The 27,859-nt window shown below is 39.7% G+C and overlaps 1 protein-coding gene across 11 annotated transcripts in view; it reads right to left on the minus strand.

The window, feature by feature from the left end:
* Positions 1 to 27,859, minus strand: part of AP2B1 (adaptor related protein complex 2 subunit beta 1) — a 151,478-nt gene that overhangs the window by 21,083 nt on the left and 102,536 nt on the right. For 7 of the 11 annotated variants that reach the window (XM_078373820.1, XM_035300809.3, XM_078373818.1 and 4 more), the window contains 4 exons: positions 27,788 to 27,829; positions 26,795 to 26,941; positions 24,378 to 24,523; positions 17,522 to 17,651 (listed from right to left, as the gene is read on the minus strand). In XM_078373820.1, coding sequence (XP_078229946.1) covers positions 17,522 to 17,651; positions 24,378 to 24,523; positions 26,795 to 26,941; positions 27,788 to 27,829 — 465 coding nt within the window. The remainder of the gene's footprint in view (positions 1 to 17,521; positions 17,652 to 24,377; positions 24,524 to 26,794; positions 26,942 to 27,787; positions 27,830 to 27,859) is intronic. The other 4 variants (XM_035300813.3, XM_035300812.3, XM_078373819.1 and 1 more) reach the window with 1 other exon arrangement.

Consider the following 27,859-nt stretch of genomic DNA (forward strand, 5'->3'; position numbering starts at 1 on the left):
TTAACAATGGAAAAGAGATGAAAACGTCCTCTAGGTAAGAGGTGCTAAACTGTTCTGCACTGTAGACCCTTTGGACAAACATGAAAGCCACTGACCCTCTTGGTGAAAAAATGTACACACAACATTTTGACATACAATTTCAGGAGTTTTGGGACACTACAATAGCTTTCCTGGGACTTCTGTAAAACAACTGTCTGAGAAGCTAGGATACCCACAAATCAGAGGCAGCAGACACAGAGGTTCAGAGCATGAACTTGGGAGCCAGAACACCTGATTTCAAATTCTGACTCTTACAGATTCCTGTCTGTAAAATGTAGATCACAACAGTACTGAATTTATGGGGTTGTTATGAGGATAATGAGTTAATATTTGCAAAGCACAGTGAATAGCCTTGACTCTTAAGTACTGTAATAAGTGTTTGTTCATTTCACCTGAAGGGTCAAAAAAAAAAAAGTGTTTGTTCAAAAAAGAAAAATCTGGCTGAGTGCTGTGGCACATCCCAGCAGGCATGAGCCACCATGTGAGCCTTGGAAAGCCAAGGCAGGCGGATCACCTGAGGTCAGGAGTTTGAGACCAGCCTAGTCAACATGGAAAAAAAATCCCATCTCTACTAAGAATTAGCTGGGCATGGTGGCACGTGCCTGTAGTCCCAGCTACTCGGGAGGTTGAAGTGGGAATATCGCTTGAACACAGGAGGCAGAGGCCACAGCGAGCCGAGATCGCGCCACTACACTCCAGCCTGGGCTACAGAGCGAGACTCCATCTCAAAAAATAAAAAAAGAGAGAGAAAAGAAAAAAAAGAGAGAAAAAGAAAAATTCATTCTGCTTTTACCATCTCCTGTTCTATCTTTTTACTCAGAATCTTTCCTAATTAAGGATAATCACATTAGACTTACCTGAAATCTTACACATGCTCAGATGTAGTACGACTACTATGTTAAGAAAGAGATCAAAAGAGATTTTTTAAAAGGCAAATTGTTAGCTTAATGATTCCTTTTACTACTGCGTTGGTAAACTATCATCTCTTTATAGGATCAACTACACAGGTCACTCCCTGGGGGAAGCAGTTCATCTCTTTTATATTAGCTTTCTAAAATCTGTATTTTGCAGTTCTCAAATTTTCACTCTAGGCTAGAACTCTGGGTTCATTTCAAGAATATAGGCTTTCCCAGATCTGACTCCTGCCTACCTCTCCAGCCTACTTCCATGGAACTTCAACCACATCAGAATTACTTCTTATTCCCCAAACACTGAAAGTCACAACCTTTTTTATATGTTGTTCTTTCTGCTTAATATTTTCTTCTCCTTGAGCTTTACTGTCTGGAAAATACCTATTTAACCTTAAGGTTCAGTTCAAGACTAACACTTCGCAGAAAGCTCTAACCCCTCCCCATAGCACCCAATGCATACGCTTCTATGACAGCATATAATAATGGCTTACTTCTGGCTGACCTATAATACAATGAGCTCCTTGACTGAAGGGGCTGATTCTTATCTTCACTAGCATATTGACTGCCTCTGTAAATATTTGTTGCATAAAAATAAGGGGAAAATGTTGAACAAATAAAAATGAAACACTGTGTTTCTCAACCTTTTTTCTACCTTGACATCATTCACATACATAACAGAATTCCATCAGTAACATCTCTCATTAGGCACATGGATTCTCAATGAGGCAGGAATGGGGCGGGGGGGTGGGGAGTGGGCAGAATTGGATGATGTATGGGTTCTTTTGGTTTCAAATCACTGAACTAAGTAATATCTAAATCCTAAGAAAGGTAACATAGGTAATGGATCACAACCCAACAAATGCTAGGTTCTCCAAAGATATGCCAATCATATTTTGGGTGTTAAAAAGAGCCAAGGGAAAAACACAGTCTCTGCCTCTCCACTACTCTTCCACCCAACCCCTATACCTTCCCTTCAGAGCACTTAGCTTCCCCAGTATATGCTCAACATAGCAGCCAGTGTAGGTCAGCTCATAAATACATCTCTGCTCAAACCTTTCCCTCTCACTCAGAATAAAACCCAAAGTTACAACTGCCTATAATCCAACTCCTCCACCCTCTCTGATGTGCTAATACTCTCCTCCTTGCTAGCTCTATTCCAGCTACAGGAGTCTGTTGTTCCTTCCTTGCACACAGAAGGTACACTGCTACTTCATGGGTTTTTGCATTTGCTGTTTCTTCTGTCTACAATGCTCTTCCTCCAGAAATCCATGATTTTTTCCCTGCCTCCTTTGAGTCTTTGCTTTAATCAGATATTATCTTCTCAGATACATCTTCCATGACCAACATATTTTTGTAAGATTGTACCACCCAATCTCCAACTCCAGGACTGCATATCCCAATACTTCTTTTATTTTTTTCCACTGCCCTCCCTACCATCTGATATACTATGCATTGTCCTGATTTGCTGGTTTATTGTCTGTCCCCATGGCACATAACCCATCTGTGGTAGAATATAAATTCCATCAGGAGAATTCCTGTCTTCTATTTGCCACAATATTCTCAGTTTCTAGAATAGTGACTGGCATAGAATAGGTGCTGAACAAGAGTAACAGTTGTAAAATATACTATACAAAGTTTCTGACCTCACATGGGTTTACACAATATATAAACTTAAAGGTTCTATGGGGCTTGGTGCAGTGGCTCACTCCTGGAATCCCAGCACTATGCGAGGCTGAGCGGGGAGGATCACTTAAGGCCAGGAGTTTGGGACAAGCCTGGGCAACCTAAGTGAGACCTAGTCTCTATTAAAAAAAAAAAAAAAAAAGCCAGGTGCAGTGGCATGAGCCTTTAGTCCCAGTTACTCAGGAGGCTGAAGCAGGAGGAAAGGAGGATAAGGGTCCAAAAATTCAAGGTTACAGTGAGCTATGACTGCACCACTGCACTCCAGCCTGGGCAACAAAGAGAGATCCTGTCTCCAAAACAAAGTCCCAAAAGGAGGTCAGTACTTCTCACATTTTTCTAGTGTATTTCCCTTAACAGAAGAGGAAAGAATGGATACATAATGGGGAGGAGGCAGGGGGATGGGTCAAGATTAGGGGTATAATATGAAGCAGTCTATCATAAGAACAAAATCTCTTTGAAGTTCCATGCTAAAATCCATAATGTATCCATATACATTTTAATATAAAAATGTGTTTCTCCCTTTACCTTTGAGTAATACTGATGCTCTAGGAAAATGTGCTATTGTGTATTCTTTAGCTTCAAGTATCCCTAGCTTGGTGGGTCATGACCAGTTGGTGGTTCTTAAAATTAACAGAATGGGTTGAAATTGGCATTAAAAAAATAAAAATAAAAAATATCAAAAAAAAAAATCACAGTTCATCTCATGAAGAGTAGTAAGTAATGTTTCCTGAAACTGTTGTCTTATGTATTGTGTGTGTATACACTATGTAAAATACATTTCTAAGTTGCAGTCAAAAAAGAATAAAAGCTGCAATACATACACACCAAAGCAAGCAGTGAGAAAATGGGTTCAACGAGTGAAGGAACGGAATGCACACCTCAGCTTCTGCTTTAGGATGCCCAAAGCAGATCACAGATGATTCAGAAACAGATTAACTAATCCTCTGTTCCTTTGGTATGTCATGTGCAACATGTGAGCATAACAATATTAACTTGCTTCTTAGGGACATCAATAGCAAAGAAAACAGAAATTATAAGGCGCTTTGAAAACACAAAAGTGGGCTATAAAGGCTTAATAATAACAATGATTTTTAAAAGTTACTTTAAGTGGCTGCTGAGGAAAGAGCAACCTGTCAGCTTCAGCCTGTAACCAGCAATTAGTTTCTTTCCACAGTATAGGAAGCCTGCTGCAGGAGCTACAATCTCTTTATGATGGGACAGCTGGAGAGGAAAAGGCTAAATTAATATTCTAACCTTGTTCCAGTACCCTCAAAAGTACTATAAAAAGGTACAAGATGAACTCAGTCTGAACTGTGGCAAATGAGGCCTCTTACCTGACCTCTCACCACAGGTAACCAAAGGAGGCACTGCCACAAGGAAAACCAAGTCAAGTAGTACAGGACTTGCCTTTGAGATTATATCTTCTACTCTTCCATAACGTCACTTGTGACCTTTCCTCGTTTCTGAATAATTTTTTTTCTTTTATTCCTCTTCTCCATTTAGCTTTTGGAAAGATTATTTGCAGACTGGTCCAAGCTAGGACCAGGCAGTGACGTCAACCATCTCCAGTTCTCTGAGGAATGATGATTCAGATGTGTTTTAAGTACCATAAAACCTAGTCAACAGATCCTAGGGGAACAGCTCTGAGTGACAGGTTTTTAATAGTACTAACTCCAACTGTGTGATGTATGTCATCTGAGACTCAAACAGAAGCGACCCTTTCTGCCAGGTGCTGGAGTTAAGCTGACATGTAGTTCTACATTCCTAGTCAATGCCAAAAGGTATCTACCATCTTAAGTTTATTTTTATTTTATTTTAATTTCTTTTTTGATACAGGGTCTTGCTCTGTCACCCAGACTAGAGTGTGGAGGCATGATCACAGCTCACTGTAGCCTTGACTTCCTGCGCTCAAGCAATCCTCCCATCTCAGCCTCATGAGTAGCTGAAATTACAGGTGTGTGCCACCAAGCTTGGCTAACTTTGTTATTTTTGTAGAGACAGGGTCTTACTAGTCTTACTATGCTGCCCAGGCTGGTCTCAAACTCCTGGACCCAAGCCGCCCTCCCATCTTGACCTCCCAAAGTGCTGGGATTGCACAGGCATGAGCCACGGTACCTGGTGATCTGAAGTTTAAGTAACATTTCGAACTCAACTGAACAATAAATTATCTGGGAATTCTCAGAGACCCTGACAAAACAGAAAGGTCGATCTATGATTTAAGACGATATCTGATATAGTTAAAAACATAGCACAAAGGGTCACGAACCACAGGAAATGTCGACCGACTTTCCTTCCAGTGCTAATTAAATTTTAACCTGAACAGCATCTTTAGTTCACTTTCACAGCTGGGATTCAAACAAGAACTCTCTTCCCATATTCTTTCTTAGTCCACCCAATAGATCAGGTGGATTACGTGATAGCTGAGGAGGCCTGAAATGATACCAAACTGCTGTTCATCCCGAGTATGAAGCCATACTGATGTATTCTCAGGACACACTAGGACACTGTTCATTGTTCCGAGTATATATACAGTGGAAGCCTTTATAGGGAAAATTCGACAGATTAGCAGTGGTTCCATGTCCCTAACATGTACTTCAGCATTTGAAGTTTCCATATTAAACAGTTTTCAGAACTAGAAATGAAAGCTTTGAACAGAGCTTCCAGATGATCTCTAAAATTGTAAATCCTCCAGTAGCACATGTAATTATTGGGCTTTAAAAAGGCAATGAGCTCCTAAGAGCCAATTTCTCTTAGTAAGCTTTGATTCCAAAGGAAGTCAAGAGAAACCGAAAGACACTGAAACTGAAATACTATGGCTTTTCCTGTAGCCCCTATTTGGCTATGAGATCTGCTTAATCTCAGTCTTGAAAAACTCTCAAATAACTTAGACCATGAATTAGAAATGTCAGCAAGTTAAATCTCCAGAACACTAAAGATCAGATTAAAATCGTAGGCTGGGCACGGTGGCTACAATTTTCAGTAATTCCAGTAATCCCAGCACTTTGGGAGGCAAAGCTAAGACGGGGGGATCACCTGAGGTCAGGAGTTGGAGACCAGCCTGACCAACACGAAGAAACTCCGTCTCTACTAAAAATACAAAAATTAGCCAGGCGTGGTGGCACATGCCTGTAATCCCAGCTACTCAAAAGACTGAGGCAGGAGAATCACTTGAACCCAGGAGGCGGAGGTTGCAGTGAACTGAGATCGTGCCATTACACTTCGGCCTGGGCAATAAGAGTGAAACTCTAACTCAAAAAAAAAAAAAAAAGGCTTAGACTGAGATTGCAAAGTCGTACGAAGACATTGCTTTAGAATACTTTGGATTAAACTGTCAGCTGAGGCGGGCAGATCACTGGAGGTCAGGAGTTCAAGATCAGCATGGCCAACATGGCGAAACCTGTCTCTACTAAAAATACAAAAAAGTAGCTCAGCATGGTGGTGAGTGCCTGTAATCACAGCTACTTGGGAGGCTGAGGCAAGAGAATTGCCTGCAGTGAGCTGAGATTGTGCCACTGCACTCCAGCCTAGATGACAGAGGAAGATTGTTTAAAAAATAAAAATTCCCAAAATGTGAGCATGATTAACATGTTCTATGTTCTTAGTCATCTCCAATTTTGAAAATAGGGTCCATTAATGTGCTGTGATCTTGCCTTTCCTAATATCAATAAACAGAGTAAAGGAAGCAATAGCTTCTAAAATTTGCTCTGTCTATTTGAGAAAATGAATTTGTAATTACCGTCTTCAGATTAAACTTGGGACCAGGACCAGACCTACCCAGATAAAAGGGTATTAAATCAGAGTCAGAGGATAGAATGCAAGGCTGCTGAGAACCAACAGGCAGAGGCTGTGTTTGGGGATACTCTGTTTGTTAAGATGAAGAGATAGCCTTACTTAGTTTGGTTCAAGAACTAGATGAATCTGATGTTGGTTAATATTTTCTTCTTCTTCTTTTTTTTTTTTTTTCTTGAGATGGAATTTCGCTCCTGTTGCCCAGGCTGGAGTACAATGGTGTAATCCTGGCTCACTGCAACCTCCACTTCCCAGGTTCAAGTGATTCTCCTGCCTCAGCCTCCCAAGTAGCTGGGACTACAGGTGCCCATTACCACACCTGGCTAATTTTTGTATTTTTTAGTAGAGATGGGGTTTCACCACGTTGGCCAGGCTGCTCTTGAACTCCTGACCTCAGGTGATCTGCTCGCCTTAGCCTCTCAAAGTGCTGGGATTATAGGTGTGAGCCACTGTGCTTGGCCTGGTTAATACTTTCTTAAATAAAAGCAAAAAGACTCATTCAACAACAAATATTTATCGAGCACCTACTGTGAGCCAGGCATTGTTCCAGGCACTGGGAGACACAGCAGCGGGGGAGAAAAACATAGATAAAACTGCTGCCCCTTTGGAATTTGCATTCTAGTAGGAGAGGGGCAGGAGATGATACTAAATAATTAAGTAGTATTTAAAATATAATTAAATGCTATGGGGTAAAAATAAGGAAGGTTGGCAGTACTAGGAGTGAAGTGAGGAAATCTTATTAAAAAGGTACTATTTAGCTAGGCGTGGTGGCTCAGGACTGTAATCCCAGCATTTTGGAAGGCTGAGTTGAGCAGATCACTTGAAGTTAGTTGTTCAAGACCAGCCTGGCCAACATAGTAAAACTCTTGTTTCTAATAAAAATATAAAAATCAGCTAGGTGTGGTGGTAGGCACCTGTAATCCCAGCTACTCGGAAGGCTGAGATACTTGCTTGAACCTGAGAGGTGAAGATTGCAGTGAGCCAAGATGGCACCACTGCACTCCAGCCTGGGCAACAGAGTGAGACTTAAAAAAAGAAAAAAAAAAAAACAACTTACTCCTTCTATCTAATTTTGCACCCATTAATCTTCTCTTCATTCCTCTCACCACCATCTTTCCCAGCCTCTGGTAACTATCATTCTATTCTCTTTTTTGGGTATTATTTTAGTAGAGACCTAAAGGAAGGAAGTAAGCCATACAGATATGGAGATTGGGATAAGGCACATTCCAGACAAGGACAACAGTCAATTAAAAGGTCATGAGGTGGCAGCATCCCCTATTCTGAGATCAGTGAGGAGGCCAGAGTGGCTACAGTGAAAGGGAAGAATAGCAGATGAAGTCAATGAGGAAAGGAAGGAGAGAAAGGCAAAGCTAGATCACCCAAAGTCTTGGAGACCTTTGGTAGGATTTTGCCTTTTCTGCTTAGAAACTATTACTGTACGTTCTTCTAGGTGGGCAGCTGAAAGTTTGTTAATTCTTGCTAAACCACTGGCTGGTTATACTCAGTAAATCCTAAATAGCAAATAATAGCTCAAGTCATCCCTCAGTCCCACCCCACCCCCACTATTAACATAAACAGTATTCAAAGATGAGACACCGGCAACCAAGAGCACATCAGCCAGTACATGTAGCTCTGTAGCTGTCATTAAAGGAAAAAGGAAAGACTGGTGCCTTTGGGCTTATCTGTCAAGCAGGTTGAAAGACCTGTGAAATTATTGCTGGCTGTTTCTGGCAATTGAAACTATGTAGAGTAATTCTGCTGTAGGCTGCTAGACGAAGAGAGGATTAGGGCGCAGTAATAGAGTGTTCTGAAGAGTAACTGGGTTTGGTCAGTATAGTATCACAGGTGGGTTATACACTGGCAGAAAGCAGTCACATATATACATTTGCTATAAGTTATCTGAGTATAACAGGTACCTTACCTGAGGGTTGCCTGAGTGTAACAGGCCAGTGGTATAGCAAGAATTAAGCAACTTTTACGACTCTGATGGGACCATACCTGTGTCACTGGCAGCTGTGTGCCAGGGTCGAGGGAAAATCATGCTAAAATACACTGCATCTGTTCCTACTCCTGGGTGGCTTCCTCATTTTAAAAGTTTTATAAGTTAAATAAATAATGTATAGCAAATGTATATGTGACTGCTTTCTGCCAATGTATAAGCCACCTGTGTTACTATCCTGACCAACCCAGTTACTATTCAGAAATTCTTATTACTGGGCCCCAATCCTCTCCTCTTCTAGCAGACTACAACAGAACTACTCTATATAGTTACAGTTGCCAGAAACAGCCAGCAGTAATTTCACAGGCCCGTCAGCCTGCCTGACAGATAAGCCCAAAGGCACCAGTCTTTTTTTTTCCCTTTAATGACAGCTACACAGCTACACGTACTGGCTGATGTGCCCTTAGTTGCTGCTGTCTCATCTTCAAAGATTGTTTATGTTAACAGTTGGGGGTAGGATGAGGGGGGCTGAGGGACAACTTGAGCTATTATTTCCTCTGTAGAGCTTACTGTTAAACTTTAAAAATACATTTAGGCCAGGTGCAGTGGCTCACACCTGTAATTCCAGCACTTTGGGAGGCTCAGGCAGGTGGATAGCTTGAGCCATGAGTTCAAAATCAGCCGGGGAAACATAGCGAGGCCTCAACTCTACAAAAAATAAAAGAAAATAAAAAATAGCTAGGCATGGTGGCACGCACCTGTAGTCCCAGCTACAGGGAGGTTAAGGTAGGAGGATCGTTTGAGCCTGGGAAGTCAAGAATGCAGTGAGCTATGTTTGTGCCACTGAACTCCAACTTGGGAAATAGAGTGAGATCCTTACTGAAAAAAAAAAAAAAAAATAGAAACATTTAATACATACTGTACTAAATCATAAAATGGTGAAGGCTAGACTAGAAAACTATTAGTTAAAGTGATGAACTATTCCACTCTAATTTAGTATGCCATAGAAGACCTAGTAGAAATTCAATAACAGAACAAACTTCAGTAATAATAGGTGGTAATAGGAGTGAATGAACATAACTGATTTTTCAATCCATGGGTAAAACTGATCTAGAATCAAATCTAGGTTCTAGATATTAAGCATATATTCTCGGATTTGTTAGCTGCAAGTTAGAAATCAAATGGGTTCACAGTTGTGCTTTTGTTCTGCCTGGTAGACAGTACAACCTTCCATGGACAAAAGGAGGACATGTGGCTGTCAAGATGACTGGACAGATGGGCAGGCAACTGAACAGAGATGCTACCTCTGGGTAGTTCCACCGGGGAAGCAGTTCACATAGAGGGACTGAAATTACTGTCAGGAGCACAGTGGGAGCTATGGAATTGAGAAGTTCTGTGCTTTCCTATTCTGAGTACTTGCCCTTCAACTCCTTCAGGGGTTCCTGGAAAGGAAGGCTGCTACTGAGTCAAGGATCATCTTTCATTCACACACTTTTCAAAAGTGATTAGATAATATTTTCCTTCAGTCTCCAAACTGTAACTCATTCCAACTATATTTACCAGGGTCCCTCCTTCTCAATGGTTTTTCTTCTAAAATTAGAACAATAAAACTGACATATATAAATACCCTTCCATAAACTTAGACTTTCCTGAAGAAGAAGAAAAAAAAAAAAAAGAAATTCAGACTGAAGTATGTTTTCATTACAGGCCCACCTGATTGACTTTCAGGCCCTGGGTGCCTTGATTCAGAAACTTAATCTATAAAAATCTCAAAATGCAGAACTAGGATTTATAGATAGAACCTAAAGGAAGGCATTTTATTTCATATAAACAACTCTAGGCTGGGTGTGGTGGCTTAGGCTTGTAATCCCAGCACTTTGGGAGGGTGAGGTAGACGGTTCACTTGAGGTCAAGACTTTGAGTCCAGCCTGGCCAACATGGTAAAACCTCATCTCTACTAAAAATCCAAAAATTAGCTGGGCATGGTGGTAGGCACCTGTAATCCCAGCTACTCAGGAGGCTGAGGCAGTAGAATTGCTTGAACCCAGGAGGTGGAGGCTGTGGTGAGCCAAGATCTACCATTGTACTCCAGCCTGGGCAACAAGAGTGAAACTTTGTCTTAAACAAACAAACAAAAAAAACAACAAAAACAAAAAATGCCAAATAAACAACTCTCTAACGATTTTATGAAGACAGAATGGGTCATTTAGGGTAGTAAATCACTGGTGGTATTCATGTACACACTGATATTCCCATCACTGCTAACATACATAGAGTGAATTCCATCAAAAACAGATAGGGTTTGAAACAGACAAAATTAAATGCCATCTCTTCCAACTATGAGATTTTACATTCTTTATGTGTACATGCTCACATGGCTCAAAGCTTTTCTGCACTTTTATTTAAATATGTACGGACCTTAATACTACAAAGCCTATACATAACCCCTTCATTAAAAAATTATGAATAATGCACCTTTTCCCCTATCTCATTAAACATCATGCTATAGCAAAATATAAGAGAGTAAGCATGAAGGAGAGCAGGGTATGGTTCTCAAATTCAACCTAGCTGAGGAAAAAATCTGAGTGAGTTCTCTGTAATTCCAACCCATAATATATACCTTAAGGCAGGAGATAATGAGCCATAATGAGAACATAGGGACTACAAAGAGGTAGCTACTTGACATCCAGAATTCAAAGTCCCCTACTGCATCACAAAGTTAAATTTAAAGACCACAAGGTTAAATCTATTTCTAATCATTTATCAAACTAGAAACATAAAACTGATTCTATTATCCATCATTAACTCCTAACTCATAATCATGATTAAAAGATGGCTGTGAATTTAACAACAACAAAAAAGCCCACAAATCACTTTTATTTCCATTTTAGAACTACTGTGTGAAATTCATTATCCTTTCTCAGGTATCAGCATGGGCTTCTACGTATGGGTGTTTATCTGTCTCCTGCCTTTGAGGACAGATTTCTGATCCATCAGACCACCCTTGTCAGAATACAGGACTCTTTCTGATTGCTTCTGCGTGGCCATTCAAGCAGGACAGTTATTATTACTAGATATATTGCTAAAGATCCCAGAAACCAGTATTTGAATGCTGGTTACAGAAAGACAAAAAATACAGCTTAGTAGAATCTTGATTATCTTGACAAAAAAGATAAAGGAGTGTTCTCACTAAGGACAATCTAGTAAAAAAGGAATATCTAATATGTAATACATTTTCTCAGATGAGGTATGTTTACAGTCCTGATGAGCCATGAAGAATATGTCAAACTGGAAGTAGTAATCACAGTAAGTAATTTTCTATTTTATTTTTTGACAGCAAAATATTTTAATCTTTCATAATTAAGACTCCAGTACCTACATACTGCTTATGGAATATTTTAGGTGGGATATTTTTAGGTCTACAGAGATCATTTGGATAGTAGATGCAGCATTGGATCTATTTGTCTGACCTGGGGATCTCTAAATAGTTCCCAAAAGATCTACCACTTCAAGGACTCATTGTCTATTCAAGCAGCATCGTGGTCCCACCAATGCAATTAGAGTGCGCAGTCCTCAATTATGGATCTTGGAAGACCAAAGGAGGCTTCCACACTGACTTGTTTGGCTTGCACAGCAGTCAAGAAAAGTCAGCAAATGCCAAGCTGGTTTGCTTCATTTGATGGAAGCTGCTGAAAAGGTCTTCCATTTGGAAGTGTTTACCAGATTTTCTGGTACAATAGCTAGAGCTGTGGGCTTTCTGAGTGTGAAAGGACATATGCAGGACATGAAATATCAGGGACAAGTACCATCTGCAACTGACTGTCTCACAGGCTGGAACATCAATGTAGGAGTAGCAAGGGACAGAACTTCCTCAGAGCCATACACTAGCAAAATTTGGCTGGCAATGAGCTTAAGACATGAATAAATAGGATTGTAAGATCGTGTCCTTTGCAGCTAGTATCTTCAGCACTTTCTGCCCTAATCAAAGGTCAAATGAACAGAGCTGATGAATGCTGCCTTGTTTTAGAAAGACATTCAAAGACAAAAAACAAGAGACATTATATCTATTTCTTTTCCCTAATTAATGTTCAGCCTCTTATTTGACAATGTTTATGTGAGATTTAAAGGCAATAAAGAGAGGGGCAACAAAAACTATATATGGGAAAGAGTCAATTCCTTCTCCATAAGTTCACCTCTAAGGTTCCAAATTATAAAGTTGTATAGCAGGAAGGAAAGAATAATTTTTTTTTTCTTTGAGATAGAGTCTCACTCTGTCACCAGGCTGGAGTGCAGTGGTGTGATCTTGGCTCACTGCAACCTCAGCCTCCTGCGTTCAAGCAATTCTCCTGCCTCAGCCTCCCAAGTAGCTGGGACTACAAGTGTGTGCCACCACACCCAGCTAATTTTTGTATTTTTAGTAGAGAAGGGGTTTCACTATGTTGGCCAGGATGGTCTTGATCTCTTGACCTCATGATCTGCCCACCTTGGCCTCCCAAAGCGCTGGGATTACAGGAGTGAGCCATGGCACCCAGCCTAGAAGAAGAATTTTTAAGGTGCTATCAGACCTCTAGGGAGAGACAGTAGATTGAAAAATCACATTTAAGTTTCCTTTCACCTGGAAAAAGTTCTGCCATAACTAAAGGAAGATAAAAAATTTCAAGGTATAAATTCATAGAGATAGTAAGAAAAAGATAAAACAGCAACAAAATCTTGGTACCTAGAAAACAGATGGATTGGCAATACCAACACAGAATTCTCAAAGGCTTAGGGCTGGTAGCACCTCTGGTGAACATTGATTTAAATAAATTCCAAGATAATTGTATCAGAAAAATGGGAATATGAAAAGTATATAGATAATGGCAGTGAGTGGGGAAATAGACAGGAATACTTAGAAAAATCCAGCTGGGTATGGTGGCTCGCACCTGTAATCCCAGTGCTTTGGGAAGTCAAGATGGGAGGACTGTTTGACCCCAGGAATTTGAGACCAGCCAAGGCAATGTAGACCCTCTCTCTACAAAAACTTAAAAAAAAAATAAATCAGCTGGGTGTGCTATTGTGCTTCTGTGGTCCCAGCTATTCGAGAGGCTGAGGTGGGAGGATCGCTTGAGCCCAGGAGGTGGAGGCTGCAGTGAGCCATGACTGCACCATCAGCCTGGGAGACACAGTGAGACCCTATTTCAAAAAAATAAAAATAAAGAAAAATCCAGGAGTCCCAATATTAGCATGTTACTTAGGTAATTATCACAAGAGGTGAAAGAAATTGGCTTTGTGGAAGGAGATTATTGGAGGTCTTATTAGGGAAGAAAGTCTGGGGACTGGGTTTTTCTTAAATAACTGTAGCATTAGTTGACTCTTCAAACTGTGCCTTTCTCACCCTGATAAAAGCCAAAAGATGAAACTTCAATGATGCTATCAATGTTCTTGTAAGAGTTTATGGCCCTGTGAAAAATGAAGCCAAACAGCTGTGGGAACTCTGCAGCATCTATATAAAGACCATGAGCATGATTACCCTGGAGATGAACACATGTTAACTCATAATTCCACTGTCTTCTTGCAGACACTGATTCGAAAAAGCAGTCACTTGCCAGTTGTCAAGTTTGAAGAAGTTCATTGGGAAAATGTTTCTAAGCACAACTAACACATGAAATGAGAAACAAGGACATCAGAGTCAGAGAAAACTCATTTAGAGGAAATACATTTAGGCATTTATTAAGGTTTTTGCTTTATTTAAACAAAGAGAATCAATTTTCTTTTAAGGAATATAATTATATAATATAAATAAACTCAAGACGCTTCCATTATACAAAGCTTAACTTGGCTTTGTATAACATTTATAAGTTGATTCGCAAAAGCTTTTACAGTCAATGTCAATATAGTAGAAAAATTCTTCCAGGTTCAAATTTCTACTATGTATTTAATTCCCATATTTGAGGCATAATGTATTTTACATTTTAAGAATAAACGGGCAGGGCACGGTGCCTGACACCTGTAATCTCAGCACTATGGGAGGCAGAGGTGGGTGGATCACCTGAGGTCAGGAGTTCGAGACCAGCCTGGCTAACATGGCAAAACCCCGTCTCTACTAAAAATACAAAAATTAGCTTGGCATGATGGCGGGAACCTATAATCCCGGCTACTTGGGAGGCTGAGTCAGGAGAATCACTTGAACCCTGGAGGCAGAGGTTGCAGTGAGCTGAGATCACGCCATTGCAATCAAGCCTGGGTGAAAAGAGCGAAACTCCATCTCAAAGGAAAAAAAAAAAAAGAATGAGTGGTATCTTTTTTGACTTTTTAAAATATTATTTCAAATAATCTGTAAGCCAGTAAGTAGTTTAATGAGTATTTTGATGAAAAGTTTTTATAGTAAGTTTTATCCTACAGTTCTGGCAGCTGGGCTTCATTTAATTGTTCTACACAGTGATATTAAATTAGCCAAAACAGCTAAAACCCATATGTAATTCAAAATTTCATTTCCTCAATCCCCAAACACATTTTCTTTCCTGATGGTCTGGAGAACTAGAAAAATACAAATTTTCCCATATGAGCTCTTGAACCTAAACATTATACAAATACATTTAAAAGCTAGATCAATCTTTACCTGGCTTTATCTGGATCTATATAGTTTAACCTTGTTGGAATTATGTTTTGATTTTTTTTCTTGTTCATATGGGGAAAAGGGCAGAATGGAAGCTGAAATATAAAGTACCCTACACATCTCTAAGCAGCCATTAGTTTCAACTCTCACCAGTACACACAGTAGAGCTGCTCAGAGGGGGAAAAATTTTTCTCCAGTTTTGCTTATCATCTCCATTGGGAAATGCCAATTAATGAGAAAATAGCCACAATTATGACATTCCCCAAAAGAAGAGAATCCAATGGTGGAAACTTGAAAATTCAGTAGTTAACTATGGATGGAAAAATTTAAAGTTTGCTTTTAATATTATCAGGTTTATGAAAATTAAAACTTGCTAGCTCTAATATCATATCAATACTTTTGAGGGAAGGGTTGGACTAAGATTCAACTTCTCTTAAGAGGTTTCCTATTCAGGAGTTAGTCAAATGGAAATGCCAATAGGAAAGTAAAAGGACATTTATTAATTTGTTTACTGTTTCTTTTTTCCTTTTCATTTTAAGAGTAGAAAATTTGCCCTGGTTTCTGTGACCCAAATTCTTTTTCCTACTTATGAGGTAAAGCATTCTTGCATGCATGCTGACTGTCCTCAAATATTAGGCTTGAGGCTCTGTGGCCAATGGGAGGTTAGATTTCGATGAAAAGGGAACAGATGTAGATTTGGGTTAAGTTTCTTCAGGATCCTGTGCTGGAAAAGCCCCTTTACACATTACTGTCATCATAGTAACAGCCAATTCCATCTGCATAGTAATCCTTGCTTTATTCTTCTAGTCTGAGCCAAGTTATATTGTGACTCACTCGTCTACCCTCTAAATCATTACTCCCTTTGCCGAAAAAAAGGCAGTCAACTACTGTGGCAACAAGGTAGTTAGTGAACTGGCAAACAGGCCTGTTGTGCTGATATTTAAATGACTGTAGAATGTTTAGTTTTAATCCAAGACAATTTACTCTTGACGTCTCACCATTGGTACTAGTATATCACACTGGTATTTCTAGAAGATTATGCAATGGGATCCCACCTGTCTTGACTGGAAAGTGGGAAGTTGACATTTTTCTTTCATCATTTTAAATATATTTCATAGTCCCATTCAGACTGTTCTATCTTAAGTTCTTAGTGGGGGTGGGGGCAGTACCAGTCCTCCTCTTTGCAATGTTGACTGTCCTTCACAGTGCATCTTTCTCTCTCTCTCCTATTAATATGTAAGCTCACTTTCAGCAGAAATTTCCTTTTCAGTTGGGGGTCCTGAAGACCCTAAATTTTATAAGTGTTGCTAAAGGGCTGCTTGTATTTGCTTCTGACAGGACTCTAGGTTTTATCAGACCTGGGCCAATCTTACATTAATTTATTGATTTAGAGGTTACTATACCTACATAAATAGTATAAATTTGGACTGTATAACTCATATATAGTATTGATTGGACCTTGAATTTCTCACAAGGGGCTTTACCCAGAACCCTGCCCAGAACTTTCCTGTCATTTTTGGCGGGTGGCGAAAACATTTTCCTAGCTCTTCTTTGAGGGAGCTGCCCCTCCAGGGTCTCTACTTTGTGTAGGGATTGTTTATAGTTCCCCATTTCAGGGACGTTCAAGGTTTCTTCCTGATCTTAGGAAAATTAAAACCCTAACTACTAGCAACCTGCAGGGTTGCTACAGCTCTGACTTACAAGCTTACTGCTCTGCCTTCATATGGCCTGATGCCCATAGGGTTTATATTTCAAAAGAAACTTTAAGGTAGGTGAAAACTGAATGAAACTCTAATCTGATACCCAAGCATTCTAAATAATTCAACATTTTCAAGATAAAGAGGCTCCTATAGACCAGATAAAATTCCTCTAAGATGCTGTTATACTTATCATAAATACATACTAATGGGGCATTTAAATCCAAACAGCCTAACTACCTGTGGTCCAGTGTTCAGTGATAACCTCCATATAAATCTCTTCTTATATAAATGACATTCAAATTTTGCTATAAAAGTCTTAAGGAAAAAAGGTTTACAAATAAGAAAAAAAGTTTTTAAATGCTTGTTGAGTAAAATAACAGGTATCTATGCCAATGCATGACTTTTGTTTTTCTTAAAAACAAAACATAAAACTCTCCTTCACAAAGATTTATTTCAAACCCTATTCCATGACTAACTCAGCCTAAGGAAGAAAGAGGGATTTTTTTACATGTAAATGAAAAATTGGGCAAGGCACAGTGGCTCACGCCTGTAATCTCAGCACTTTGGGAGGCTGAGCCAGGTGGATCACTTGATTTCAGGAGTTTGAGATCAGCCTGGCCAGTATGGTGAAACTCTGTCTCTACTAAAAATACAGAAATTAGCCAGGCGTAGTGGTGTGTGCCTGTAATCTCAGCTACTTGGGAGGCTAAGGCAGGATCATCGTTTGAATCTGAGAGGCAGAGGTTGCAGTGAGCTGAGATCACACCACTACACTCCAGCCTGGGCAACAGAGTGAGACTCCATCTTAAAAAAAAAAATTGGCAAGATATTAATTTGTACCACCTGAGTGAAGTAAAACTCTGACCTGCAGGTTATTCAGAGGTTCCATCTTCATGACTGGGCCCAAGGTGTTGAGAGGCAGGGAGACATCAATGCTCTGGTTTGGCATGAGTGGTGTATGGATGGCCAGAGGAGTGCTGGGGATGACACCAAAGCTAGAAGAGAGGATAAATTACAGGGGTTAATCAAGAGGCAGGATTTAGCCATTTCTTTGGGTTTTAAGGGCATTTTGCCTCATTTATAGAAAAAAAAATTTTTTTTTTGCCTGGTCTCACTCTGTCACCCAGGCTGGAGCAAAGTGGCATGATCTCAGCTCACTACAGCCCTCACCTCCCAGGTTTAAGCGATCCTCCAACCTTAGCCCCCCAAGTAGCTGGGACAATAAGCATGCACCATCATGCTAAGCTAATTTTTGAATTTTTAGTAGTGATGGGGTTTCAATGTGTTGGACAGTCTGGTCTTGAACTCCTGAGGTCAAGCAATCTGGCCACTTTGGCCTCCCAAAATGCTGGAATTACAGGCGAGGAAACAAATTTTTAATAAAATTAAATGAAAGGGATAGCAGGAATCAAGGTGCTCAATTCCAACTTGCTGGAACACTGATTACATCATAACTTCTGTTTTCCATTAAATGGATTTGAGGAAGGAGAAAATATTTCTAAGCGCAGAACTGCTTTCCTAGTGCTATGATTCCAAAAGTTTCTTCTCCTTAAAATGTCACTAGAGGGACAGGCTTGATGAATATAAATTTTAATAATTTTTTTCCTTAGATAATTCTTGGGAGAAAGAAGGATTAAGAATTTCCACCCTGGCCGGGCGCGGTGGCTGATGCCTGTAATCCCAGCACTTTCGGAGGCTGAGGCGGGTGGATCACGAGGTCAAGAGATTGAGACCATCTTGGTCAACATGGTGAAACCCCGTCTCTACTAAAAATACAAAAAATTAGCTGGGCATGGTGGCACGCACCTGTAATCCAAGCTACTCACAAGGTTGAGGCAAGAGAATTGCCTGAACCCAGGAGGCGGAGGTTGCGGCGAGCCGAGATCGCGCCATTGCACTCCAGCCTGGGTAACAAGAGCGAAACTCCGTTTCAAAAAAACAAAAAAAAAAAGAATTTCCACCCTGAGGCCAGGTGTGGTGGCTCATGCCTGTAATCTCAGCACTTTGGGAGCTTGAAGCAGGAGGGTCATTTAACATAATGAGACCCTGCCTTTACTGTCCCTACCCCCCAAAAAAACCTAATAGAGTAAAACAAATTAACTGAGCATGGTGGCATATGCCTGTAGTCCTAGCTACTCTGGAGGCTGAGGTGGGAGAATCCCTTGATCTCAGGCACTCAAGGTTGCAGTGAATTGTGACTGCACCACTGCATTCCAGCCTCAATGACAGAGTGAGACCCTGTCTTAAAAATACAAAAAAAAAAAACCCAAAAACCAATTTCTACTCTATAAAGAGAAGTATAATAAATTATTTCACAGGCTTGATGACCTGCCTGGTAAGTCCAGAGGATTATTTACTGGTAATTCTCACTTTCTTTCTCTTTTTTTTTTCCACTTACACAGGACACAACCACTGGAAAAAAGTAAAGCGGAACTGACTGGCTTATAAATTCCAAACAATTAGGGTAAGTTGTATAGCCATACACTAAGAAAGTGTATGGCCGCTTTCTAAGTTTCAGGTAGGCAATGAATACCTACCAGTTTTCTCTAGGAGAACTTGTTTAATAATACAAGAATGGTAAAGAGATGGGAAACTCAGCCTGACTCTGAAGTTAAATAGAAAACAAATACATATGTGGGAGGACAGACAGTCTGAGAAACATAAAGATAAAATTTTATAGGCTGGGGCAGGGCGCAGTGGCTCACAACTGTAATCCCAGGACCTTCAGAGGCTGAAGTGAGTGGATCACTTAAGGCCAGGAGTTCAAGACAAGCCTGGCCAACATGGTGAAACCACAGCTCTACTAAAAACAGAAAAGAAAATTAGCCAGATAGTGGGCACCTGCAATCTGAGCTACTAGGGAGGTTGAGGCAGGAGAATCACTTGAACCTGGTAGGTGGAGGTTGTAGTGAGCCAAGATCACACCACTGCACTCCAGCCTAGGCCACAGAGCAAGACTGTCACACCAAAAAAAAAAAAAAATAGAAATATATATATATATATATATATGCTGGGCTTGGTGGCTCACACCTTTAATCCCAGCACTTTGGGAGACCCAGGCAAGAGGATCACTTGAGCCCAGCAGTTCAAGATCAGCTTGAGCAACATAGAGAAACCTCGTCTCTAGAAAAAAAAAATACAAATATTAGTCAGTGTGGTGGTGTGTTCCTGTAGACCCAGTTCCTCGGGAGACTGAAGTGGTAAGATCACTGAGCCCAGGAGGTTGAGGCTGCAATAAGCCTTGCCTTGACCACACCATGCACTCCAGGCTGGCAAAAGTGTAAGACCCTATTTCGGGTGAAAAAGGAAAACAAAACTTTATAAAGATGGAGCAAAGGCTGGGCATGGTGGCTCACACCTGTAATCCCAGCACTTTGGGAGGCTGAGGTGGGAGAATCACCTGAAGTCAGGAGTTTAAAGACCAGCCTGGACAATATGATGAAACCCCATCTCCACAGAAATACCAAAATTAACTGGGCATGATGCAGGTGTCTGTAATCCCAGCTATTTGGGAAGCTGAGGTGGGAGAATCACTTGAACCTGGTAGGTGGAGATTGCAGTAAGTTGGGACTGTGCCATTGCACTCCAGCCTGAGTGCCAGAGTGAGACTCTATCTCCAAAAAAAAAAAAAAAAAGATGGAGCAGAAAGGAAAAAGTAGGCCAAGAAGAAGCAAAATAATATAAATTTATGTTTAACTTATATTCTAAATAGGCTCAGGAAGGAAGATAGGACTATAATATTTATAAAATTAACTAAAGAGTTTACACAGGCCAGGAGTGATGGCTAATGCCTGTAATCCCAGCACTCGGGGAGGCGAAGCAGGTGGATCACCTCAGGTCAGGAGTTCGAGACCAGCCTGGCCAACATGGTGAAACCCCATCTCTACTAAAAAATAAAAAATAAGAAATTAGCTGGGCATGGTGGTGGGCGCCTGTAATCCCAGCTACTTGGAACCTGGGAGGCGAAGGTTGCACTGAACCGAGATCACACCACTGCACTCCAATCGAGGCAACAAGAGTGAAACTGCGTCTCAAAAAAAAACAGTTTATACAGGTACTCTTTCAAGAGCTAGAATGCTAAAGAAATATTTTCCTTTTCCTACATAAACTACACCTTAGAGTACCAAATTGTAATAATGAAATGATCTTGAGAATTCACATCACTCACTTAGGGATAATAGTTATAGGGCAAAAAACCATTTAACTCTTTTGATTCATCAAAACTCTGTCATTAAATCAATATTGGGAAACATGGCAGCAGCACAGTTCCAAATCTTCCAAGTGCTTATCTGAGAAACAAAAGAGGAAATGAAGAAGAAAAAAGTCCCTAAAAAACTATAATTTCACCTTCTCCAACACTATTAGTTGAAGAAAGCTTATCACAGAACTGGTGAGACGCTCTGGTGATACAGTAGGGAGGCACAAGTTCAGAGGAAACCAACAGTAGTAGCAGGTCTTAGAGACTGACCGCAAATATCCATTCTTAGAAGACAGCCCTATTCCCAAGGTAGACCAAGATAAACAGGAGCAACATATGAACAAGACTGGGAAAAAAAAAAAAAAGGTCCCCAGGGGTCCCTGGAGATGAAAGAGCTTAAAAAGCACCACCTTCTAAAGAGAAAATAAGCACGCTAGAAGACAGAGCTTCCTTAAAAGACAGGGCTTGAGGCAGAGATCAGCCCTCTGGAATCAAGTTAGGTTCAGAGAGGCTAAGGAGTTGTGGCTACACCAAACCAAAGAAGAAATCATTCTTGAGGAGCAAAGTCTAAAAAACTACCATGCCTAACTTCTTCTTCTATTGAAATCTCACAATAGCTAGTCATGCAAATTCCAACTCATTCAAATATGAGTATCAAAACGGTAAAAACACAGTAACTATTCAAAACATTATTATAAAAAGTGGAAAGACAGCAGTACAACTTCCTTAATGACAAACAAAACATAATTGGGGGGAAAAAAAAAAAAGCAATGCTAGCTACCGAGGAAGATCACATAACAGTAAATGGTAAAGGGAGCCACTCCAATTCAGGAAAGAAATAATAAGAAAAATAAATAATGTCAGAAATGAAGACTAAATATACCATGAATATAGATGCAAAAAAATTTTTGCCAATGAACTCCATCATACTCGAGGTACTAGTACTTGATTATGCCACTGCACTCCAGCCTGGGTGACAGAAGAAGACTCTGTCTCAAAACACAACAAAACAAAGCAAAACAAAAATCCTTTTGTTTTTCTGAAGACATTATTAAGAAAAGGCAAGCCACAGACTGGAAAAAATATTTGCAACAAAGAATTTATATCCAGAATATACAAAGAACTTTTATAACTCAATAATAAGACAATCCTCTCTCTCCTCCGGAAAACAACAAAAGGTAAAGATTTAAACAGATACTTAAGCGAAAGATATAAGAGTGGCCAATAGGTTTATTTTTAAAAAGCTTAAAATTAGCAGCCATTAGGGAAATGCAATTAAAATGAGACACTACTATACAGCGACAAGAATGGCTAAAATTGGTGAGAATGTGGAATAGCTAGAATATGGAATAGCTTACCATATAACCTAGTAATAACATTCCCATTTATTTACCGAGGAAAATAAAAAACATATGTCCAACCAAAGATGTGTACCCGAATGTTCACGGCAGCTTTATTATTAAGATGAAACTGAAAACAACCAAACTCCCCCAACTTGTGAGCACGTCAACAAACTGTAAATTCATCAATGGAGTATTACTTAGCAACAAAAGCAAAATCAACTGCTGATATATGTATTTCAAAAGCATTATGCTAATTGAAAGAAACCAGATACAAGATTCCATATTATGTAATTTCACAAAAAATTATAGGAAAGGTACAATTATAGTGACAAAAAGACTGACCTACAAAGAACAAGGAGAATTTTTTACTATGGTGTAAACCTGGTAAGAAATACAGAGACTAGAAATGAGAAAAAGAAAAGTAGAAGAGAAACAGGATTTGTGATCACCAGCCACTATGAAGTATTTCTGTCAGAAAATCACCCTAAATCTGATTACATCTATAGATCTGCCTCAAATTCACAGCTAGAATCAGTAAGATTAAGATTGTGGGAAACTCCACACATAAAAGACCTAATTTCTTCTACAGATAAATTTTAAGGAACAAAACAGAGGAGGAGGAGGAGGAACCTATAGCTTAAGAGAGACTTAAAGCACTTACCAACTAATTACAATGTATGGGACCTTACTGGGACCCTGTTCAGACAAAACAAACAGTACAAAAACATTAGACAATCTGAACACGAATTGGATATTTGCTGATATGAAAGAATTTGATTTCTCTTTAATGATTAGAGGGAAAAACAGTGTATAAAAGATAAACAAAGAGTCAATAAATGAATAATTGAAAACTCCAAAGAAGAAAAACAAAACAATGGAACAGAACGAAAGATGTTGTAGTGAGCTGCTGAGATCGCCCTACTACACTCCAGCCTGGACAACAGAGCGAGACTCCAACTCCCGGGAAAAAAAAAAAAAAAAGGGTGAAGATGAATGTAGACTCTGTATCTGCAGATTTCCTTTATTACAACAAGATTTCCCCAACAGCCATGGCCTATTTATTTATTTATTTTCCCAACAGCCTTGGCCTTTATATCCAGAGTACAAAAATGTTTCCAAATAATGGGAAATAAAACAGTCGCTGATGCAAATTCATAGACAAATTTTATTAAATCTGCTTTAAGGGTCCAATTATTACTTTTCATATGCAGGGTTAAATATCCTGTATTTACAAATGAATGGGCCTGCCATTAAGGCCTAGCAGCCACTTTCCTGAACCATAAAACTGAATAAAACCCACTGATGTTTCAAAAAGAATAAGACATTACTGTTTTACTTCTTCATGTTCTCTTCCTTACTAAGGCAGATAATTCATTGCTAAAAGGAGGTTGTCAAGATTTATGTGCTTATTCGGTCAGGATCTATACTTCCATATTTCTGACACCAACCAAATATGCTAATTTTTCCCATCAAAATGTGAACTTCCAGTCAGGAGCTTTGTTTGGTTCACTAATCTAGCCCCAGTACCTAGAAATGTCTGGCTCATGCTAATGCTAAACAATGATTTGTTGAACAAATAAATGGATTTCAGTTAAAAATTTGTTTTATAAAAAATGTTCTAATCCTAGAATCTAAGACAGTAAATGAGTTCTGGTTTCTTCATCCCATTTGGATGAGTTTCCCAACAAAACTCCCTAGGGCCTCCAGACTTGAAGCTGATAACTAAAAAGACTTGCAAGAGCCAGGGCTCACTCTACATCCAGCATCTGCCAAATATGTGAGATCTGGTTTTCTTTTTGAGACGGTGTTTCATTTTGTTGCCCAGGCTAGAATGAATGCATTGCTGTGATCTCAGCTTACTGCAACCTCAGCCTCCCAGGTTCAAGGGATTCAACTGCCTCAGCTTCCCAAGTAGCTGGGATTACAGGTGCCCACCACCACGCCCAGCTCATTTTGTATTTTTAGTAGAGACAGGGTTTCATCATGTTGGCCAGACTGGTCTCAAACTCCCGACCTCAGATGATCCACCCGCCTCAGCCTCCCAAAATGCTGGGATTATAGGTGTGAGCCACTGCACCCAGCCCAATATGTGAGTTTTTAACCATTGCTAACTGGAACGTTCTGTTGGATCTAAGGCAAACTATTGTCTCAGCGTCAAGCTAGGGACTCAGACTTCTTACCTATTTTTGTTAAACTGGATTGCAAAATCTGTCATATGCTGCAGAGCTTTATTGGTGAAGTTCATTTCCATATAGATGTGCCCTTGGCGGTGAGTAAATGTTCCTGAAATCTCCAAGCCTTTAGCCTTTACTGCAGGTAGCCAGACCTGTAACACAGTACAAAGCTCAATAGAACCAGACAAGATTTATTTTGATGCTAAGTATTTTTTAACAAAGAACAAATTAAGATTAACAATTAAGGGAACAAATTCACTTCCTTAGGCAATTATAGTAACTCTATACTATAAATATCAAGCCAGTGCAAAAGACTCTGGATAGTCTTATTTTCTGAATTTTGAGATCATTCTCAATTATTTAAGAACCAAATAATAATAATTTTTAAAAACCGGTCTTTTTTTTTTTGAGATGGAGTTTCGCTGGAGTGCAATGGCGCGATCTCGTCTCACTGCAACCTCCGCCTTCTGGGTTCAAGCAATTCTCCTGCCTCAGCCTCCCGAGTAGCTGGAACTACAGGCGCGCACCACCATGCCCAGCTAATTTTTGTATTTTTAGTAGAGACGGGGTTTCACCTTGTTGACCAGGATGGTCTCGATCTCCTAACCTTGTGATCTACCCGCCTTGGCCTCCCAAAGTGCTGGGATTATAGGCGTGAGCCACCGCGCCTGGCCTAAAAACTGGTCTTTAAACAACCCTGGCATCTGCTCTATCTTCTGTTCAGCTTGGTTATTTTACTGCTTTTGAGTACTGCTACCAAGAGGAAAAGAGAAATTCCAATGAGTATAACGTGTTTTTCTGTTAGTTTTGGTAAAATGGTTTAAAGAGAAGAAAACTACATCTGCTAATGAAAATAGTATGCCTATAATCTTTGAATTTTTTTTAAATAGTTTCCAACCAAAGCCATTATTAGTAACCTCGTTAAAGGCATTGATCACGTCTTACGTACATTTTAAATTCTTGCAATAGTTTGTGATAAACAGTAATACTCAGATATTGCTCATATAATCTGAATGGCTATTCTCTTTATCTATCTAAATAATTTATAACACACACCTTGGCCCTGGAACCTGTGATACACCTGGCGTATACTAATTAAAAAAAAAGATTAAAAAATTTTAAAAATCAGGAAAGTCATGAGCTGTTCTGACTACCTAAGACAGAATACCAAAGGATCTGTGGGTGGTGATTAATCATGATAATTACTCAGTCACACTAAAAGAGTGGCAGGTGGTGGGGAGGACCAGGCAATAACCTAAATGTTCATCAACAGAGGAGTGATTAACTAAATTACAGTATATCTCAGTAGATATGCCCATTCAAAAGAATATGGTAGAGAAAATCCAAGGTGCAAAATCCCATTGACACAGAATGTTCAAAGGATACAAACATATAGGTATATGCACGATCTTTTTCTTTTGAAAGGACACACAATAACTGGCTATACATGGGAAATAGGGATGGGGGAGACAATTTTCCATCTTACATTTTTATATTATTTACACTGGTCATTTATAAACATTACTTTTATGTTAGTAAATGAGTGCATTATATAACTAATAATTAAAAGTCTGAAGATAACAGCCAATATGTAAGTAAACCTTACAACAAAGCTACTGAGTTGTGCCAGAATACTATGGCTCAGTTTTGAATATTTTTGGTTTTGCTATGCAATGTAGTAACTGTACACACTCAGTTATCACAGTTATGACTCCTGGAATGGACAACTGGTCTATATCTCTATAGCAGGGATCCCTTATAGGAGTCATATGAGTAAGCAGAGAATTCAGGAAGCAACCAGCCAAACTGGTCCTCAGAAAGGCAAGACTATAAAAAGCCTGGCCTAACCTGGATGGTGGTTTTCCCAAGGGCTTAAATGAGCTTCCTTAACAGGGACTATCCCCCCTTGAAGTTCAATATGAGTGATATAAAATAAGGTTAAGGCAAGAAGAGCCCCAATGACATAAACCTAAATCGGAACTCTAAAAAGGTACACAAAAATCTGAGCAATAACATTCTAGAATCCATCTGTAATACCAATAGGAAAAAGGGAATAGGAGAAATGACTTCTTTGTATTTTTTCTCCTGCTGGTGTACTATACACCATTAGATTTTCACTAGATTGACTTCAATGTTGACAAACTAGACAATATTTCTTAACATGTGAACAAAACTCAAATAATATTTCAAATTTTAAGTCTAACGATAAAAATGTTTAACAAGGATGCTAATGGTGCTCCCTACTGTTAAGTTTGAAGGCACCTTTCATCTTCCTCTTAAGTCCTCCAGAACAAGGGCTCAGACCTTTGATTTATTATTAGTAGAAGTAACACAAATGTTGGAAGTGAAACAATTTGGATCCTATGAAATACTTTAATACCAAACACATTAAGAAAGTATTGCTATGTTAACTCTTTACTTACAGCCTTAGGAGCCACATATCCACCGGGTGCCATGCCTATCCCTGTAGAGAGTTCAAACAGGTCATTCAGTCCACTGCTGACGACAGCAGGTGTAGGTGAAGGAGCAAAGGTTGCAGGCACTGATGATGGGATAAAGGATTGTCCTACCTGCAGGAAAAAAAAAAGGAGGAGAGGGGAGATTGGGACGAACAGATTAACAGTCCTTAAAATATTGCTATGTATCTTAGTAGTCTGATAAATTGGTAAGAAAACACCGCAATTATAATATTCTTAGGAGTCGAATTAGTATATTCTTCATCTTTTTAATCACGACAGTTATTTTTCATCATTGGTAAGACACACACATTCTTTAGAAGCTTTATCAAGAGAGTACTCAGTAAGATACAGGAACACAGTGATCCAAGATTTTCTGTTTTTTTCCAATTTTAGCTTCCATGATTCTGTGCAAAAGGCCTACAGGTACCCTAAGAAAGGAGGAGTTTGTTTCTACAGAAAGAGGGAGAAGTATCCAACTTAAACAGCAGTTTGATTTCCACCTGGGTTCAGCAAAGTCTTACTTCCTTTCCCATTTAGGCATACATATCTAGTAGGAAGCTCTCCTGGGGGAGAAGGATATTCTCACCCCCCTAACTATCTCATTTATGAGGAGAGTCTCACTCTGAGTCCAGCTGACCCTTTTATGTTCTTTCTAGGTGACATGAGGGAACAAGCATTCTCCAGTCAAGATGGAAGGGTCCATTTCCTTTAGCTCTTTAATATCAAAAAGACAAAGATCTCCACTGGAACATTAATCCCTAAAGATGTCTCTACACCACATGGTGCATGACCCAAACAATTCCAAGTAACCCTATACTACTTTCTACTCCTCATATACTGTTATAGAGGTTTTGGTGTGCAGTGCAGCAGCAGTGGCTGGTCTGATAATGTGTACATAGGAAAGGCATCAAACAGGGGGAAGCGTTTCCCATGGTGAAAAAAACGGATGGCACTTACTGCCGGACTTCCTCCAATGCCCCCGCCAAGGTCACTGCCAAGCTGAAAGAGAGAAAGGAGAGAGAGGAGAGA

This window comes from Callithrix jacchus, chromosome 5 (assembly GCF_049354715.1).
Source record: "Callithrix jacchus isolate 240 chromosome 5, calJac240_pri, whole genome shotgun sequence".
Lineage (NCBI taxonomy): Eukaryota > Metazoa > Chordata > Mammalia > Primates > Cebidae > Callithrix > Callithrix jacchus.